The 20,347-nt window shown below is 45.8% G+C and overlaps 1 protein-coding gene across 1 annotated transcript; it reads right to left on the bottom strand.

Annotated features, from left to right (window-relative positions):
• Positions 1 to 12,693: 12,693 nt before the first annotated feature.
• LOC147852073 (ras-related protein RABF1-like) lies at positions 12,694 to 20,084 on the bottom strand. Its single transcript, XM_087334149.1, has 8 exons — positions 20,011 to 20,084; positions 14,894 to 14,955; positions 14,535 to 14,618; positions 14,334 to 14,428; positions 13,965 to 14,070; positions 13,793 to 13,882; positions 13,609 to 13,695; positions 12,694 to 13,112 (listed from the first exon to the last, which is right to left on the bottom strand). Exons 1-8 carry the CDS (start codon positions 20,033 to 20,035, stop codon positions 13,074 to 13,076), a joined length of 588 nt encoding a protein of 195 aa, XP_087190275.1. The 5' UTR covers positions 20,036 to 20,084; the 3' UTR covers positions 12,694 to 13,073.
• Positions 20,085 to 20,347: the final 263 nt, after the last annotated feature.

Below are 20,347 nucleotides of genomic sequence, written 5' to 3'. Positions count from 1 at the left end.
CAAGACAAACGACAAAAACACGAAGACAACAAAGCACGAAGTCGGTTACAACCGAACAGGCCGGCGGACAGATGTCGATGCCTGTTCGTAAGCGCATAGAAAGACAGGAACAGGTTGGAGGTGCTGCCGGAAGCACTCGGGCTTTCCTCAGAGCAGCGCGAGCCTCCCGAAACCTGCACAGAAGGAAGCTATGGAGTCTGCGAACCAGAGAGAGAGAGAGAGAGAGAAGCCTTCGCGCCCAATCCGTCCGCACTTCGTCCTCGACACTCCGCGATCCCTTTACTCTCCTCGTCTCCCTCCTTTTATAGGCAAGGAAGGAGCCGTTTCCCCCCCCCTTTACTCCCTACCTACCGAATCTACCTAGGATCTCCCGTGTACAACTTAAGGCGCACGTGCATGAAGAGTCGGTTTCTACGCTCCGGTACACCGATTCCGCTTGTGGACGGTTTTCTTCACGACATCCGCCCCCACCTAACCGCGCATCCACCGGCATGCGCCAAATTGTGATGGGACGGAGGAAACCGGTCCAGCCTTCATTCTTCGCCCGTCGGTTCTTCCTCGGTTTCGGATCGCTCGTCGTCGTGGTCCAAGTCAACCTGATCCGGCTCGTCGTCGTGACGCTTCTTGAACGTCTTGATCCGCTTCCCAGCTACCGGTATCGTCATTCTCGTACCGTCGAGTTCCGCTAGATGGTACGTCCCGTTGTCGTTGGCGCTTTGTACCACGTAAGGCCCGAACCACCTTCTTGCGAACTTCCGCGTCGCTCGGTGCTGGTTGTCGAGGCTGCTGTCATAGACTAGCACCCAGTCGCCTTCCTCGATCTTCTTCGGTCAGAGCCGGTGTGTTCGGTCGAACCTGGCTTTGTTCCTCATCCTTGCTCCCCGAAGCTTTTCCGTAGCTTGCTCCACGTCCTTCGGTCTCCGCTCGAGCTGTCGTATGCGCACTGTCAACAGTTCCTCCCGGCTCATCTCGTCTCTCCAGTCCACGGTTGCCCATGAGGAGACCGTACGTTCGATCGGCATGATCGGCTTCTGCCCAAACATGAGCTCTGCCGGCATGAATCCGGTTATCGAACTGTGCGTAGTCCGGTCAGCCCACAACGCGTAAGGCAGTAGCCGTGGCCAGTTCCCGACTCGACCTCCGCATGCCCGAACTAACGCCTTGACGATCGGTCCGTGTCCGCGCTCCACCTTTCCATTCGCCTCCGGATTGTACGCAGTGGTAAGCGAGAGCTTGACTCCTAGCCGGTCGAACAGCTCCTCGGTCTCTCCGGCGTCCAACTCCCCGCGATCAGCCACGATCTTCCCGACGCACCCGTACCGGCATATTACGTCCTTGAGCAGGAACCGACATACGGCCGCAGTCGTTTTGTTCTGAAGGGCCCGGCCTTCCACCTGGTTCGTTAGATCTTCCCGAGCCAGGACCAGATACCGCATCTGTCCTACTCCTATCGGCATCGTTACCAGGTCTACCATCCATTTGAAGTGGATGGTCGGAGGGTACGTAGGGTGAAGTTCGTCCCGGTGTCGGACTATGGAGTGCATCTGACAGCTCTCGCAAGTTGTCACGAATCGATGCATGTCCCGGTACAGTCCCGGCCACCAGTACTTCCCTTTTATCTTCTCGAACGTGGCCCAGGTTCCACGGTGTCCGGCCCAAGGGCTGTCGTGGTAGGCCGTCAGCAGCTCCTCCTGTTCTTCCTTCATCGCCACCACCCGGAGCGGAGCGCCGTCCCTCTTCTTCGGGTGCTTCCATAAGTATCCGTCCCGGAGAAAGAATCGGTAAGCTTTCTTCCGGATCCGGTTGGCCTCGTCCTTCGTCCATGACGCATCCGGCGTCATTGTCCTCAAGAATCCACCGATCTGGAGCCACTCGCCGTCGTACTTGCTCTCGTCGAAGTCGTTAAGTGCCGGAGTGCTCGTCCCATCGGTCGTCACGTACGCCGACTCGAAGAAGTCCACGCCGACTTCTTCGTCCTCCGAAACCATGCCGCCGTCGTCATCAAACCTCGCCCTCGAAAGCATGTCGGCCATGGCGTTGTCCTTTCCGGAAATGTGTCGTATCTCCGGGTCCAGGGACTTGATGTACGCTATCCACCTGAGCATTGCCAGGTCCGGTGTCGCGCATCAAGAAACCATGCCAAGAATTGGCAGGCAATCCGTCTCGATAATCACTTCTGCCCCGTTCAGGTAGTCTTTGTCGGCCTTTACTGCCGAAACGATACCCCAGAGTTCACGTTTAACCTGGGCGTACCCTCGCTGTCGCTCATGAGGACCTTCGCGCCGAATCGGATCGGGAACCGAATGCCGTCCTCGTCTTCTTGGTTGACGACCCATCCGATCCCGGTCGGACTCGTATCCACCGTTATGTATACTGGGGTACCCTTCCCGTAAACAGCCTTCCGGAGCGCCGGTGCTGCCGCAAGAGCTTCCTTCAGCTTCCGGACCGACTCCGTATGCTCGTCTCACCATTCGAATTTTTGCCCTTTCTTCAGCAGCCCGTATAGCGGCTCCGCAACGTGGGTGTAATGCGGGATCCATATGTGGTAGAATGCGCATGCCCCCAGGAACCTCCGAACTTCCGTAACCGAGCCACAGTCGGTCTTCATCACGGAGATGGCTTCTACCTTTGCCGGAGACGGCTTCCGGCCATATGGCCCACATAGGTGTCCGACTACCAGGATTTCCGATTGCCCGAAGGCCGATTTCTCCCTGGAGAAGGTGAGCCTAGCATCCTCTAGCCTTTGTAGCACCTTCTCGCAGTCGTCGATGTGTTTCTTCACGAATCGCCGGCATCCGTCCGGCCCGACTGTCTCGTCCTTCTCCTCCACCGGGCATCCCTTTATGGGGATGTCGTCAAGAAACGGCATGGTGATGTCCGGTATGCAATCCCTCAGTACTTTGTTCATTGCATTCACCATGTGGGCCACCGAGTTGGTCCCTCCTTGTGGCAGGGTACACATTCGCACTAGACCGAGGGGAGTTCGCATTGTCGTAATGTCTCTGCTCTCCACGGCTAGCTGGAACTGGTCGTACCCCGAGTACAGATCACCGACCGAGTAAATCGACCTTCCGGCGAAGGCCTCCGCGAACTCGTCTATGGTCGGTCCGATTCCTGTGTTTCAAATGGTCACTCTGTTGACCGGCTGCAGGTCTTGAATGAAGCGCAACGTTCCGTTTTTCTTCGGTATGGTGAACCATCGGTTTGAGTATGGGGCACTCGACGGTTCGAGAATGCCCATATTTACTTTCTGCCTCAATAGCTCCATCAACTTCGGGATGTTAGCTCTTGGTACCGGAATCGGCTTGAGATTCCACGGCACATGCGGTACCGTGAATATCACCATCGGCTCCACGATCGTTGGGTCTACGCACCCAATCTCTTTCGGTGAGAATGCGAAGGCTTTCCCGTGCCTTCCGAGCATCCTCCGAAATCGGTCTTCCTCCGCCGGCAGTAGGAACCCGCCCCCACCGATTTTGAGCTCCCGGAGCGTCCCGTCGGTGAAGGTGTGTCCTATGCGGGCCGGATCTCGTAAACTGGGGTCCGACGCAACCCCTCTGATCCGGGACTCGCTGTCCTCCGGTAAGGGTGCCGCGACTGGCCTTACCTTCCGGTCCACAGTCTTGTACTTTGTGCTAACTCGTGCCGTCCGATCCGACCCGAGGCCCCGACTGAAGTCCGCGATGACTTCGTACATCTCTTCGGAACATACCGGTATCGTCCGGTCTTCGTTGAGGTTTTCTCCGGCAACCTTCCTCAGCGTCCCTAAGGTGTCGTCGAAGGAGACCGCCTCCACGGCTCCGCTGATTTCCTCGTCCGAGCCGAGAACTCCGCATGCTCGAAGTCGCTCTTCCGCCCTTGTCTTTTCTCGGCCAACGATGCCGACCATCATACACCCTCCGTTGTCGGAGAAGCAAAATCCCCTACCTATCGTACAGTCGTGGGGTCTTTCCCGAGTGTCCGGACTGTCTCGGCCCCACGCCTTGGCAGCCCTCTCTAAAAATCCTCCCGGTTCTCGCCACCGAGGGATTCGCGGTTTCTCTCGTGGTTCGGCCGCACCGTCAAAAATTGCACCGAATGGCGCCCGTCCTGGCTTTTGACCCTAGCGTAAGCCGAACCGTTGTCCAGCACCTTGGTCTCCATTCTTGCCGCCGTGATGTATGGTTCCCCTAATATGACCGGATGCGAAGACGTCTCCTGTACGAAGAAGTGCTGGTCAACCTCGACGTCGCCGATCTTGACTCGCACGTTCGGGCAGGCCCCATGCAGTTCCTCGGTGGCGCGCGTCGCCGCCCGTATCTTCCACCCGTGCTTGGTGTTGATCGGCCACTTCCCCTTCTTATAGAAGTCCATGGACATTAGGTTTATTTCCGAACCGTGGTCCACCAACGCCACCACCGGTTCCCGAACATCTCCGATCTTTACCGGGGTCTCCGCGGTCGCTCGGGCCCAGTGTGGCCTCGAATAGTGGCTCTCCGCCCACTCATCTGCCAGCGCCGAGTCGTCGATGTGCGTCGTCCGCACCTCTACCGGTCTTTCCGCATCCGTCTCCGTTGGCAGCCTCTTCCGTTTCACCAGGTCCACAATGGAGTCGTGGAATTCCTTCTTGGCGATCCCTAGCACCTCTCGCAATGACAGCTCCACTTTGCTGTCGAGGATCCGTTCCTCTAGGACCTTCCGTAGGTCCGTAGTCCTTTCTATTTCTGTCCCCAGTCGGTACCCGCCCTTCCTGGGGTTATCTTGCGGGCCGGGCCCACCGGCATCGTTCCGTTGTTGTTTGAATCGGGTCTCGTACCGTTGTGAGGGCCCGGTCGCTCCAGCTTTCCCCACTCGTTTCTCTTCTACCAGAGCCTCGTAGTTCCGGCAAGCGGCTTCTACGAAGCCCGTCTTCTCCTCGACCGGATCGCTCCACCTAGTTATTTCCCGGACCCGTCTCTCAGCGTGGTCCGTTTCATCTTTCCTCAGTCGCGCGCCGGCGAGGCCTTCCAGCATCGCCGATCAGAATCCGTCTTTGCCCTCCTTTCGGGCCTCGCTGCCCCCGACCCGAATGCCGGCCGACGCCGAGTAGTGGATGGCCTCCACGTGTCGGGCCGCTGCCTCTTCCATCAGTCTCTTCATACCTCCTCGCCCGTCGTTTCGGCTCAGGGCCCTCCTAGTGTCGCCAGCGTGCACCCGGCCTTCCCACAGGTACACCAGCCGGTTTCTCAGCGCCTCTGCGAAATCGCCGCAGTCCTTCCGAATGTGGCCGACCTCGTCGCACCACATGCACCTGTTCCCCGCTGCCGGCCGTCGGTCACGAGCCGGATCGCCGCCTTCCCTTCGAGTCTGGGCGATCTGGAGATCCTTTATCGCCCGCGTCAACTCCTCTACCGCTGCTCCTCCGGACGAGCCATTGACCATGCTGGTCGAAGCCGGACCGGTTTCGAGCCATTCCCGGGTTTCTTCCCTTCGCACTTGCGGCGCCGGTTCAAGCCTCCTTGCTGTAACAGAGCCCGCACCGGCCGCCCCGTTGTCAGCCCATTCTCGCCGTTTGTCGAAACGGCCACAGACTCTCTTAACTGCAGCCCAGTCGGTCGTCAACCTGTCTTCAGTTTCCAGCAAGGAGCCGACTTGATCCCGGTCCCGCTCGTCCACCGACTTGACGAACAGTAGGACCCGGCTCGTATCCAGGATAGTTCGGTCAAGCGCCGAAAGGCGCGCAAAGCGTTCTTCGAACTCCCGGAGGAGTGCCGACGCGTTTCTTCCTTTGCCGGGGGACTCCACCCATTCAATGAAGTCCCATTTCGAAAGCCGAAGCGCGTCGTCCAGCCCATATTTCTCTAGGAGTCGGCCTTCGAACTCCTCCCAGGTACGACTCTCCGCCCGTACCTCGAGCACCTCCGCATGGATGCTCGGCATCGCCACCCGAGGGAACCCGGCAAGACGCCTCTCTTCCGGAATGTCCCGCATCAGCATTTCCGCCCCGTAGGACGCCAAATACCTCGTGGCATCCTTTCCGCTGAAACGGCCGATCGTACCGACGACCGCCTCAATGGCTCTGTCGAGGGCACCGGTGCCCTCGCGTGTGCTCAATATTCGATCCACGGCCGAAGCCATGGCCTCTGCAAGATCCGACCCCCTCATCTTCTGCTCTTCTGCCGCCTCCTTCACGTCGGGTTCACCAAATATGTCGAGGTATTCCTCGCGGATACGTGGAGTGAGGCGGGACCTCGGGGGTCCTGTACCGAAGAGTAAAAGAGAGAGACCCACTACGTGCGAGCGTAGAATCACAGGGACACGGCCCTTCGACGCAAAGATGTGAATGGGACAGCGACACAGAAAGACACGAAAGTATGTATGTATTCACAAGACAAACGACAAAAACACGAAGACAACAAAGCACGAAGTCGGTTACAACCGAACAGGCCGGCGGACAGATGCCGATGCCTGTTCGTAAGCGCACAGAAAGACAGGAACAGGTTGGAGGTGCTGCCGGAAGCACTCGGGCTTTCCTCAGAGCAGCGCGAGCCTCCCGAAACCTGCACAGAAGGAAGCTATGGAGTCTACGAACCAGAGAGAGAGAGAGAGAGAGAGAAGCCTTCGCGCCCAATCCGTCAGCACTTCGTCCTCGACTCTCCGCGATCCCTTTACTCTCCTCGTCTCCCTCCTTTTATAGGCAAGGAAGGAGCCGTTTCCCCCCCCCTTTACTCCCTACCTACCGAATCTACCTAGGATCTCCCGTGTACAACTTAAGGCGCACGTGCATGAAGAGTCGGTTTCTACGCTCTGGTACACCGATTCCGCTTGTGGACGGTTTTCTTCACGACAACGTCCGAGCAAGAGGCAACGAATTAGATGGAGAAAGAGGGCAAGGCCTTGGAAGGAGGGGCCAGTCAGGCCGAGGCTGAAACAACCAAAAGCACACCCATGAACACAACTTCTACCGGCAAGACACTACAAACGCCAGGCGGAGTGTCTGGTAGAAGGGGGAGCAATCATGCTAGACCTAGCCGTTTAAACAACTCTTCCCAATGCAGATACTGTGAACACCAAGACATTTGAAACAGGTAATATGTTGTGTTCTCTTTTTTACTTATGGGGAAATGTTTAAAAATGGCTCATTTCAACACAATTTCATGATGGTATGACGCATGCATACATGGTTTCTTAAAACATACCAAAATTTCTCAACTAATTATTTTCATGACAAGAAAGTCAATAGTTTCATATTCCATCTGTCATGTTCTTTAATCCAATTTGGAGATAAGGAATGCAATTCCATGTAAGCTTAATTGTATTAACCCCGATTTTACAAATTATGAAAATGGTACCCCATTGAACAAATTTTACAATGCTAAATTTATGTCTATTTATATAGAATGTGTCTCTTAGTATTAAATGCAATCCACTCTATTATGTATTTGTCTCAAAATGTAGACCATTGTTCTCGAATTATTGTTATTTTAAGAATTTTATTTCAAAAACAACCTGTTGTAACTTTGTTTTAGACTAAGATGCATTACCATGGAAGAGGGGGCCATTGGCAGTCCACATATTTGGTTTTTTATTTGCATTTTTAAACTATGTGTGGAGTTTGTAGTTACATGGAAATATTGAATAATTCCCATAAAATGAGTATTTCTTAGGAAATTTGGCCTCTACGAGGCAGAGTGTCAAAGGAAAAAGAGTGAGTCGGCCTCCACAAGCTGACAACTCACAAGCTATGCCTCAAACTCGAACTACGATGATCATGGTGGAATGTTTGTAATGAGACACAGAGCGAACTCAATGTCGGCCTCCAACCTGGCCAACACCTCCAACTCAAAAGATGTATGGTTTGTCGACTCGGGTGCATCCAATCACATGACGTCTCATAAAGATTGGTTCCGAGAGCTACGAAAGCCCGAACGACCTGGCTATGTGGAAACTGGAGATGACATAATTCACCCCATTCAGCATGTCGGTAATGTCCCATTTGGCGAAGAGGGCAACCAGACGTACATCAAGAATGTCTTGCATGTTCTAACAATAAGGATATTTGGCTTGATCGTGTATGTACATATTCCCGACAAGAAGCGGTAGAAACTCGATCCTGAATCGGAGAAATGTATCATCTTGGGGTACTCACTTGAACAAAAGGGGTATAAGTGCTTCAACCTCTCTACCAAGAAGGTACGCATGAGTAGGGATGTTGTATTTGACAAATCGGCATCCTAGTACATAGCCGACTCAACTCCATCCGATGCGACTGAAACCGATTTCGATATAGTCTCGAATGAGGTTGATCATCTAAATTAGGCTCACATTAGAGGAAAGTCTAATCTCATCCAAGTTGAGTGGATCATAAGAGCCTCCAAGCAACCAAAGTACGTTGCGGCCAAGTCCGAAAACAAACAAAAGGAAGGCCAAAATGCCTGAGTACGAAGACACATATAGAAACGAATTGGCTCACTCACTCGAGAATGAGTAAGGTGGATTGGATGTGCCTATCACAAGGACACAAGGAACCAAGAAAGTGTTCACGAAGACGAGTGAACAACTCTGTCAAGCCACCCGAGAGAAGAACGTGGTCAACCGATTCAGCTACAACGACTACATGGCATACCATTATGCGTTCATGATGAAGGTGGCGACAGTCTGAGAGCCGGAAACTTTTTTCGAAGCCACGAACGACTCGTGATGGGTCGAAGCGATGAATGAGGAGATGCAAGCACTCTCTATAAACAATACATGGGATCTCATCCCCTATTCACCCCACCAAAAAGCAATCGAATGCTGGACTGGGTGGATATTTAAGGTGAAGCACAATGCCGATGGCACCATAAATCGATAGAAGGCTCGGCTTGTGGCAATGGCCTACACACAAACACACGGTGTCAATTATGAAGAGACCTTTGCCCTGGTGGCAAAGGTGACAACCATTCGAACCGTGATCGTGCTTGTAGCAGCCAAAGGTTGGCACCTCCACCAAATGGACGTGAAGAACACCTTTCTCCAAGACGAGTTAGAAGATGTGTACATGGTACAACCACCCGGATTCAAGTCAAGTACGCTGCCGACTCAAAAATCCTCTCTACAACCTCAAGCAGGCACCTAAAGCCTAGCATTCGAAGATAACCCAATATCTTCACCAAATCGGCTTTAAAATGTCCAAGTTTGACAATTCCCTTTACATCTAGAGCGACTCCAGAGGACAGCTATTTATCATGATATATGTGGATGACTTGGTTATTGGAGGAGAGCACCAAGCAAATATTGAGAACATCAAAAAGCTTATCTCCGGCCAATTCGAAATGAAAGACATGAAGGAGCTACATTACTTTCTAGGTATAGAAGTAATTCGAACTCCTTACGGCATCATGATCTCCAAACGACACTATATCCTCAGTCTTCTGTTCAAGTTTGGGATGACAGAGTGTAAGCCCGTCGAAACCCCTCTCAATTGAAACCTAAAGTTAGATGTCGAGTCTGGCACAAAAGAGTGTGAACTGACTTTCTATTGACAGCTAGTCGAAAGCCTAACCTACCTCACCATTAATCGGCCCAACCTCAGTTACCCGATGGCCTCCTAAGCTAGTTTATGCAGACACCATGAAACATTCACTTGGACTGTGCTAAGCCAGTGTTACGTTATGTGAGTGGAACAATGGATTATGGCATCCTCTACAAATCGGCCACACTAATTCGACTCAAAGGGTACATCGATGCCAACTGGGCCGGCTATAAAGCCGATAGACGATCCACATCAGGCTTTGTCTTCTCCCTAGGTAGCAGAGCCATATCTTGGAGTAGCAAGAAGCAGTCCACATTTTGCACTGTTGAGCACAGAAGATGAATACAGGGGCACGGTAGTTGCTACATGTGAAACCATTTGGCTAAAAAGAATCTTGAAGGATCTAGGTGTTCCCATCATGGATCCGATTCTCCTTTACTATGATAACATGAGTAGAATTCACCTGGCTCGGAACCCGATGTTCCACACTCAGACGAAGCACATTGAGGTGCATTATCACTTCATCCGAGAGTGTGTCTTGGTCGGAGATGTCGACCTTCAACACATTAGTACGAACCTGCAAACGGCTAACATCTTCATAGAGGCCCTCGGGGCCGACAAGTTGCGGGAGTTCACAACAAACCTCGGTCTTTTGACTGCCAACCAGTCAAGCTTGAGGGGGAGTATGGATAAGGAGCCATCTAACATTACGCCGAACGGAGCAAAATCCAACAGGATGGAGTGAATCGGTTACTCACAACTAAAGCCAGAGCCGATCCGAAGACCAGTCCGAACCCACTATCCGCCGACAAGAAGTTGTGTTTGAGGGATCGTGTTGAGAATCAAACTCAATTTCCCTAGTGTAGGAATACCCAAGCGTGTGAACATCCCACCTCCTTTGTTTCATAACTAATGTGTCGTAGAAATTAAGTCCTATGACACATATTCAGTACGTAGTTAAATCTCCATCTCTTTCCCAAAAAAAGGTGGTAGTAAGAGAATGTAGAGAGAAGGTGACTACATAAGCGCCTTCTCCTCTTTGTAAATGTTGGTTCATTCTTGCTTCTTGTTAATATAGTTTTCTTGTTTTCTCTATACATTGTGTTCTCTCTCTTTCACACATACACATACATATCTCTTACGCCGCATAGAATCACTCCCAATTCTTTACAAGTTTCAAGTCCACCATTGAGATATTGCAAAGATGATCAAGTTGTTTAGATCCTATAAAGTAAAAATCTATGTTTAAGTTTAGTTCCCTTTTGTGAATAGCACCATTGGTTTGAGCATATGGTTGTTAACCATAACATTGTTGGTTCAAGCCCACCTTGGATCTTAAAATAACCAATATTGATCGTCATATTGTTTCATGTTGTTTTGCAAATTTGAAGTTAGTTTGTGTTTGTTTCACATTGCTTCAATAGCTCAGTTGGTTAGAGCATATGGATGTTAATCATAATTTCGATGGTTCAAGCCCCCCTTAGAGCTCGTCAATAAATATGACCAATGTTGGTAAATGTAATATTCAGGAGTTTGATTTGATATATGAACTAAAAACAAGAATATGATTAAAGAGTTTGAAACCCACCATTGAGATATCATGAAGATGATCATGTTGTCCAATAAACTTATGATCTTATCTAAATTTAAGTTTAGTTCCCTTTCTTGAATAGCTCAATTGGTTTGAGCATAGGGTCGTCAACCATAACATTGGTGGTTCAAGCAATGATCGTCGTATTGTTTCATGGTGTTTTGCAAATCTCAAGTTAGTTGGTATTTTTTTGCTTCAATAGTTCAGTTGGTCAAAGCGTTATGGCTATTAACCTTGAGGTTGGTGGTTCAACCCCACCTTTGAGCGTAGATAAATATGACCAATATTGGTAAATGTATAAATCATGAGTTTGATGTGATCTATAGACTAAAAACAAGAATATGATGATAGAGTTTCAAGCCCACCATTGAGATATTGTGAAGATGATCACGTTGCTTAGATCTTATCAACGAACAATCTTATCTAAGTTGAAGGTTACAATTTGTCAATTGTTTTCAAGCCTACCTTGGAGGGTAGATAAATATCTCCAATATTGGTCATCACATAATTGATTATTTTGATTATATCTATAGACTAATAACAAGAATATGATGATAGAAGGTCAAGCCCAACATTGAGACATTGTGAAGATTATCATGTTGTTGATCCTATACAATAATGATATTGAACATATGCTTGTTAACCACCGAGTAGGTGGTTCAAGCCCACCTTGGAGCTAAAAATTACAAGCATTGATCATCATATTGTTTCATGGTATTTTGCAAATATCAAGTGACTTGGCATTTGGTTCAACATTGCTTCAATAGCTTAGTTTGTTAGAGTGTATGCCTGTTACCCTGAAGGTCGTTGATGGTTCAAGCCCACCTTGGAGAGGATGGTGGTCGTGACCATGGACTACATAATGGGAGGAATGGAAAACACAACGAGGTTATGGACCAATTCAACGGAAAAGATATCTCTAGCAAATGAAGGCTTATATAACCGGAATGATGATGAGAGACATTCTAGTAGAGAGACAGCTGAGTGGCTTACCGAAATGATGATGAGAGACATTTGCCGGTAGAGAGGCATGGCAACTAAGTGGCTTAACAAGAGTGGTAGTGTTATGGCAACTAAGTGGCACCTACCAAGAGTTTGAGAGGCAACCCACATTACAGATGATGAAGAAAAAGACCAAATGAACTAGGGCAAATTGCCTAGGAAGGGGATGTGACCACCACAATGCTACATTGATTTATTTCTTAACAAGGCAATATCTCATACACAATGGGCCTTGCCTTCAAGGTATCCAAATAGGTTTAGTCATATCTATGAATCCCTTTAGTTTGTTAATTAGTAGTAGTAGATGACTAAACTCATTGAAAATAAATACAAAATAGCTATAAAAGAAATGTAATCCATAAGAGACTTTCAAAGAAACAATTCCCTACACAACAATTGGCATACACTAAAAAAGTAATGAAAGATATCTTTTTTGCAACAATTGACATAAAATTGTCTCCTATACAACAATTGGCATTTAAAAAAATAATCAAATGATATTATTGGTATAATCACAAAACAAACAAACCAATTCTCGGTGGACCGGATATTCAAAAACTTACAAAGACAAGAAAACAGAAAAAAAAGGTATCAATGGCCTTTCTATGAAGATTTGAAGTCATCTTCTGACTAAAAATATAGTACTAATTTATGACTTCAAATCTCCTATTAATGATGGCTTACAATCTCAGATTAGGTATTTTGCCTCTTAATGCATGCTCTTTACACTTCTCTATGCGAAAAACAAGTGTCTCCATAATATACTTATTTGACTGCATTACTGATTTGTAGTACAAAATTGATCAATGAATCCAGACAAGTTCAATTAATATGCTCTTGCTTTGGTAGGCAACAAAATAAAATAACTAGAAAATGCACCATTTCATCCCCCGAGTTATGAGTTCACCAGACATGATAATGTAAATGTCATAATGCCACATATTTTTATGTACAATTGGGTACAACCTTGATCCATACAAATGTCTCTCATCTTAGCAACGTTTTTCACTACAATAATGATGGTTCAGGAAGCCTCTTGCCAATTTCCTGTAAAGCAAAAGAAAATTCACCAAGTCAATATTTCCACATTTTTAATACGAATCCTACCTATCTAGTTCACGCAGCTCTAAAAATAAGAAACCAACAAATTAGGAAATTAGGCTAAAATGCATCAAAGTAACTAATAGGTAAAGTAGGAAAGGCATGATTGTGCAAACATTCCCACCATGAATACTCCAACACAAGAGAATAAAACTTTATAGAAATGTAGTATACAAGATAAAGAAAACTGTTTTCATTCTATCCCCAGGTTTCAAACCTAAACTTGTGCATATCACATTGGGTTCCTAAACTTGCATTGCATTGCACCGCATAGCATCCCATCATGTTGCATCACAATACATCACGACTTCATTTTGTACTAATAACCATTATAAAGTTATAGAACTAAAGGGCACATGCATGCAAGTGGTAGAGACCTCAGAAAACAGAAGACATTTGATAAGGAACAGTTGCAACCTTTTTATTTTAAATTTTTACTTACCTCAAATAATTGGTTAATATTTTCGGCAGTCTTTGCAGAGGTCTCTATGAAGAACATTCCGTTACTTTCCGCAAATTCTTGCGCAGTCTTAACAAATATTCATTTCCACAACATACTTCAATGAATAAATGGATGATCCAGGAACAGGTTAAAGAAAGAAGCACTTAAACAGAAAAACACATACTTCAACAGCTATTTTTCTTGTTGTATGTAAGTCTGTTTTATTTCCTACGAGAGCCATTACAATATTTGGACTTCCGAATTTCTGAAGCTCCTGTATTTTACATAAAGATGTTTGAATAAGTTAACAAATCACAGTTCATGTTAGGGGAAGTTTTCGTATCACACAAACTTACTTTCACCCAATACTGAGCTTTCTGAAAAGTTTCTGGGTTTGTGATATCATAAACTACAACTGCTGCAGAAGCACCTCTGTAATAGAGGGGTGCTAATGATGCATACCTGAAAACAATATATGCACTGTAGTAAATAGCCATGGTAATGATTACATAAAAATCAGTGATAGATATGTGAATATGGTAAAATAATAATCCAAAAGAAACGCAAGAAACTCTTGAACATAATTCAATGATTAGTCATTAAAAAAATGCAAGAAACTCTATGGATATAATGCAGTTATACTATAAAAAGTAGGCGACAAATTCTATGAGCGTACTATAATTATACTCAAAAAAGGCTGCAGAAAACTCTAGGAATGAACTAACCTTTCTTGGCCTGCAGTATCCCATATCTCAAACTTGACTGTTGTTGAATCCTGCAGTGCAACTGTTTGTGACAAAAATGATGCTCCAACTGTAACCTAAAAGATAAAGCAGCCCTAGCGAAAAATCAGATTTTCATAAAAGACTAATGTTTGAATTCAAAGATAAGCTTTTGCAAAATGAGTTTATAAGAAAATGAAAAACCTTTGAGGCTGGATCAAACTGCCCACGCACAAATCTTAAAACTATACAACTTTTTCCAACACCCGAGTCCCCAAGAAGCACAAGCTGTGTTGTATATAAAGACAAAAGAAAATACCAACTCATTTTCTCAAGAGAAATCACGAAATTACCTCCAAAAAAACAAATTGATGGCATGAAGTTTGAAATTACTTTCAAACAGATAATCATCTCTAAATAACTGCATGAGAAAGTGATTATTGATCGCAAACATTCCCAGGACATGTTTGTGACTGATATGACTGAAGTGTCAGGTATGTACTATAAAACTTACTCAAATGCAAGATGTATAACGAATATATAAACATATATTATATGCTGACCTTCACACGCATGTTTTTTGCATCCAAAAATCCTTTGTCATCCAGGTTCCCATTTGCCTTGGCTGCATATTAACCATAGAGTTCCAGTTTGGCTGCATTAGTACTTTAAAATCCACAAAAAGTGGACAATCTTTGTCAAACAGATCGATCATACACAATCTTTGTCAAACAATTCCGAATGAGCAACAACACATTTTTTAAGAGGCAATCATACACATTGCTCACCCCTTTATGCATCTCCTCCCAAAGAGTGGGATGTATATCTTATCAACAAACCCCAAAATTTGCCGCCCAATCCAAAGTCTTATGTGGAATAAATGAAATGATAGTTCAATAAGCAAGAATTATTCTATAGCTCCTGTGGAAGCTGGAAAAGCCATCACAGTTCAGAATTAGATTATAGTTTTCTCTATCTCACATAGGTCATTAAGGTCTTTAATCTGTTAATGCAACTGTTATTCCTTTTCTCTGTCATCATAGTTGGGACAGGACATCCATAAATGGCTCAAGAATTGGAAGATACACAGTAAACCAATCATGATTCCCTTTCTCTCAGTTGGGACAGGCCATCCATAAATGGATCAAGAAGTGGGGGAGAATTCAACACAGGACGTAAGATAGACAATGTGATACCTATGACTTGAAAGACCCACAGGTGATGCACTCGATATCTTTGGAGGCACATACAGGACTCAGTCGACTTAGGACCAAACAACAAAAGATATGGATAACATCTTTTAGAGCTGGGGTCTCGACACCACCTAGTTATCTAGAATGGTGTGAACTCATGGCCAGATTTTCGTGGTCTTACATGTTTCCCACTTCAAGGCAGCAGAAGTGCTGTTGATTATATCCTTGGGACAAGGAAAGCCACCCAAACCATCAAAACCTTCACTATCCCACCACAAAACAAAAATGATGGCAATAAAGGCAATACAACCAAGACACTACCCACATATACATACAAGAGAGAACCAATACAAGTGGTGCATAGCTTCAAATATATTGGTCTTTATGTCCTGTCAACAAATAGGTGGAATGTATGCTATGAGTCTCAACTTCAAGCGGATTGGAATAGTTATCATATGTTCAAAAATCAATGCCGCAAAAGTAATACTCGAGGATGGGAAGTGAGATTGATGCTATTCAATACTACGGTGGTCCAAGTGTTGCTTATGGAGTGAACTTGTGGGTGGTACTATCTCACTCAGTGCACGGAATGAAACAGAGAGTAGACAATTCGAGGTAAAATCCTGAACATCCTATCCTATCATGCTATTAGAAACATGTGCTTGGCCCATAGTGGTACTACCCATGCAAAGAGTAAAAAGTATATCGCAAAAGTCAAGAATATGCTTAATCATAGATTGCCTAAACAATCTTGGAACATAGGATGCAAAGTACAAAAAACTAATAAGAACAAAATCCTCTCATGTGGTTCAGTGCTTGACATCATGAAACGGTTCAAGAGATGGGGAGTAAAAGATCTATTGGAGCTCTCAGGTGATGCTATGAAGTATGTGATCATTGAGGATAGATTACTAGAGACATTAAGGATGAAGCAGCAAGATGCTAAAATCTCAAATTTGGAATATATGAGCCTGGGCTTTCGAAGAACTTAACACTTCTTCGAACACCCCACGCAACTTAGGTGTTGAGGTAGGCATCATGGCATCATCACGCAAACATGAAGATATGCAAGGTATGCAATGAAATCCAGTGGAGGATTAATATCAATTATTGCATGTTCAGCGTATAAGGCAATTTGTGAGAAATATGATGACTTTTTAGAGCATGATAACATGAGTGTGACACTCAAATTTCCACCACGACAGGAGAGCACATATGTGCGTGTATTATTTTTCACATAGAGAGATTTTACCACAGAGTAGTAGACCCCCTTCTTCGGAAGGAGTCACATACAAGATATGTTAATTTGGTTCCAAAGGTCAAATTTGGCCTCATCGTGGACAAGAAAAATTCTATTCTATTCTATTCATCTTATTTATCCATGAACTAGCAGAAACTTATAATCAACATGTCAAACAAGGACTTTACCATCTAGATCCAGCCACACCCCTATTCTCTACTATACTCCATAACTCTGCCATCAACAGTTTTCCTCACCATATCCCATCTAGATGCCACATTCCTGGGAATATGCCCCAAATCATTGGTAAGTACTAAGGATTGGAAACAGATGATCAACACCTTTATACAAACATAAGCTGTTGAGAGATTACACAACAAATAGCTCACAAGCAAATACAAACCCTTACCTGTCAAACAAAGCACACTTATGACGAAGCACAACATTGAGATTTATAACATGCTTCACAAGCAAAGATTCGGCCACTGTCTGCCAATGTCTAAAAGAACAGAAACCCAACCTGATCAAGCCACAACTATGGCATTCTTACGCAGAAATCTTGTATCATGTACGTCACCAACCCACATTGTCACAACCATCAGAGAATTCCCCTACTTCCTACACCTTCACCTCATATAAGGATGAGAAGGCCATCTTGTGCCTTCAATATGGACGATCATCAGATCACACAGGACTACAAGGCAAACACCTCATACTTGCAGAAATCATAATTGAACCTATCCTTGCACACATATGCAATAGAATTTTGATAGAGGACCTTCCCAACACATGAACCATGCACATGATTGTGCCTATTCAGGGAACCCCCTCCAACCATGATCTTCCACACATCCCCACCAACTCACCAACAAGCTGTCTTCACCCAGTACAAAAGCAAGTTGAAGTGGTCCATTCCTATGTATATCCAGCAGTCACACGTACAAGTATGAGAGGGAGCTTCTCTATGACCCAAGCCACCAAAGATCAATTCACTTGAGGATATGTAGCTTTATCCATACTAGAATGACAGTACCACCAGGCACACTTCCAAGAAGCCTGTACCAAAATATGGTTATTGAACACCATGTTCACCCCTGCCCTCATGTATGGTGCAGCCATAAGAGCTCCAGGTCTCCCCATACATGCGGATAAAAATAGAGCATCCACTCATCATAATGTTGAGGATGATATGTAGCAAAGGCCTTACCCCAAACGCAATCATCCATGCTGAATTGGCAGTGCCACCCAGGATGGTAGAATCATTATTCCCTGCAGTGAAAATTATAACCGGATTCGAACCAGGCAACTTCAAAAAATTATAAGTAGGGCATTTGAAGCATTGACGCAAATGATAACAACAGAATGTGCAGAAGGATGATGGTACTTAAAAGGTGATGAGATGGTTCAACAGCAATGGCCTCAACATCGAGAGCTTGCCACCCTTTCAATATTGTGCACCTCTCCAAAAAGATGAAACGAACAGGATATTGCGGCGAGATCTATGGCAGCTCTATACCCAAAACACTTGGCTCACACCAAGGGAGCCACTTTCCCCCAAAGACGGTCTAGTACGAAAATCATTTCATGAACTTATCAGAGGATTGATTCATACAGAGGCTGAGGTACATGGAAGCCTACATGCCCCATAATGTTCACAGAGCAATAAGCTAACTCAGTGCTCCCTCCCACCATATAGAGATTCCGATAGGACAAGCACTTCGCAAATTATGTGCAGGAGAGATCGAGAAGGCTAACCCGCACAACTTTGACCAAATGTTGCTCAAGCTTCCAAAACATTGGGAATTGGCCCTTACATTAGCATGAGGAATGCAAACACAATCACACATCACTGATTTCTACCATGAAGCCTTACCTCCACTAACAACATGCCAAAGACTCACCATACAGGGAGCAGGGAAATACCAACAACAGAGACCACAAGTACCAAGCTACATGGGCCACACAGTCACCAGCTCATGGAGATCATTGCTGGCCATGTCCAATCCACACGTGGACACCCAGACTCACTTGTTAAACTTTTTCATAGTCTCATTTCACTGCTCCAACCAACCTCGGATATGAAGTCCAGTCACCACTACTCTCATATATATTAGTTATGCACTTCATGCCTATAAACCATCAAAAAACTATTCCACCACATGCCTTAAGATCATGATAATGGAGCTTTAGGAAATGTAGAGCTTTTATTTTTATGTTAGTACGAATGACATGGATTCACCTATATTTTGTCTCATAGGCGAATTTTGGCCTCTGGTAGACAGACATATATATGCCTTTCTTTCTTTTCTATCCTAGCTTCCAGCTGGGACAGGATTACCTGTAAATGGTTCAAGAAGTGGGATACAATAGCACCTGGAATCGCCCACATTGATAGATACACCACTTGGTTCCATTATGTGAACACCCTAGTGGTGAAATAATGGATACATGGAAGATTACTACCACGAAAAGCTACCAAAACCCTTGTAAACCCAAGAACTTCTAGCAGTGAGAAAGAGAGAAAACCTGTCTGCTTTGCCTCTTCCCGAGCGTAGATGATACACTCACAAATTGACCAATCCATCAGATATGAATTCTACCGCATTGACATAAACAATCCATCGGATCTGAAACAATTCTTTCCCCAGTGCAAATTGCTCAGAAAGATCCAGATTGCTGATGAACATTCCCACAATACGAGAACCCAAACATACCCTCTCTCTCTCTCTCTCTCTCTCTCTCTCTCTCTCTCTCTCTCTCTCTCTCTCACACACACACACATACACACATCATGAATTCCTTCACCCATGTCTGTAGTAATGATTTGCCTCATATTGTCCTCTCTCTCTCTCTCTCTCTCTCACACACACACACACATACACACATCATGAATTCCTTCACCCATGTCTGTAGTAATGATTTGCCTCATATTGTCCTCTCTCTCTCTCTCTCTCTCTCTCTCACACACACACACATACACACATCATGAATTCCTTCACCCATGTCTGTAGTAATGATTTGCCTCATATTGTCCTCTCTCTCTCTCTCTCTCTCTCTCTCTCTCTCTCTCTCTCTCTCTCTCTCTCTCTCTCTCACACACACACATACACACACACACACACACACATAGGTACACACATCATGAATTCCTTCACCCATATCTGTAGTAATGGTTTGCCTCATAGGCCAATTTTATCCTCTCTCTCTCTCTGTCTCACTCTGAAGGGGGGTTATTTATATTCTTTACCTGGAGAGGAAGCCGAGCAGCCCATGGCCAAAAAACAGGAATCAGAGACAGATATGGCCTAAACAGAGGAAGATAATCATTCATTCATTCATATATGTACATAATCCAAGAGAGCAGAATAGAGCAGATCAGATCACACAACACACACGAGACTCTCTCTCTCTCTCAAAGTACATGGGGTCCCCCAAGCATAGTGTGAACCATACGTAGCATACGTCCATTATCATTCGCGTATGGTAACCACCCTCAAAAGTATGGTAAATACCATACTTTTGTATTCATTATTTCTTTTTAAGGTAAGAAAGTTAATGTAAAAAGGGTAAAAATAAAAATAAAA

This window comes from Azolla caroliniana, unplaced genomic scaffold, assembly GCF_043228905.1.
Source record: "Azolla caroliniana isolate FFs.n. ecotype wild unplaced genomic scaffold, voAzoCaro1.0.p SCAF_18, whole genome shotgun sequence".
NCBI lineage: Eukaryota > Viridiplantae > Streptophyta > Polypodiopsida > Salviniales > Salviniaceae > Azolla > Azolla caroliniana.
This window is presented reverse-complemented; position numbering and strand designations above follow the sequence as displayed.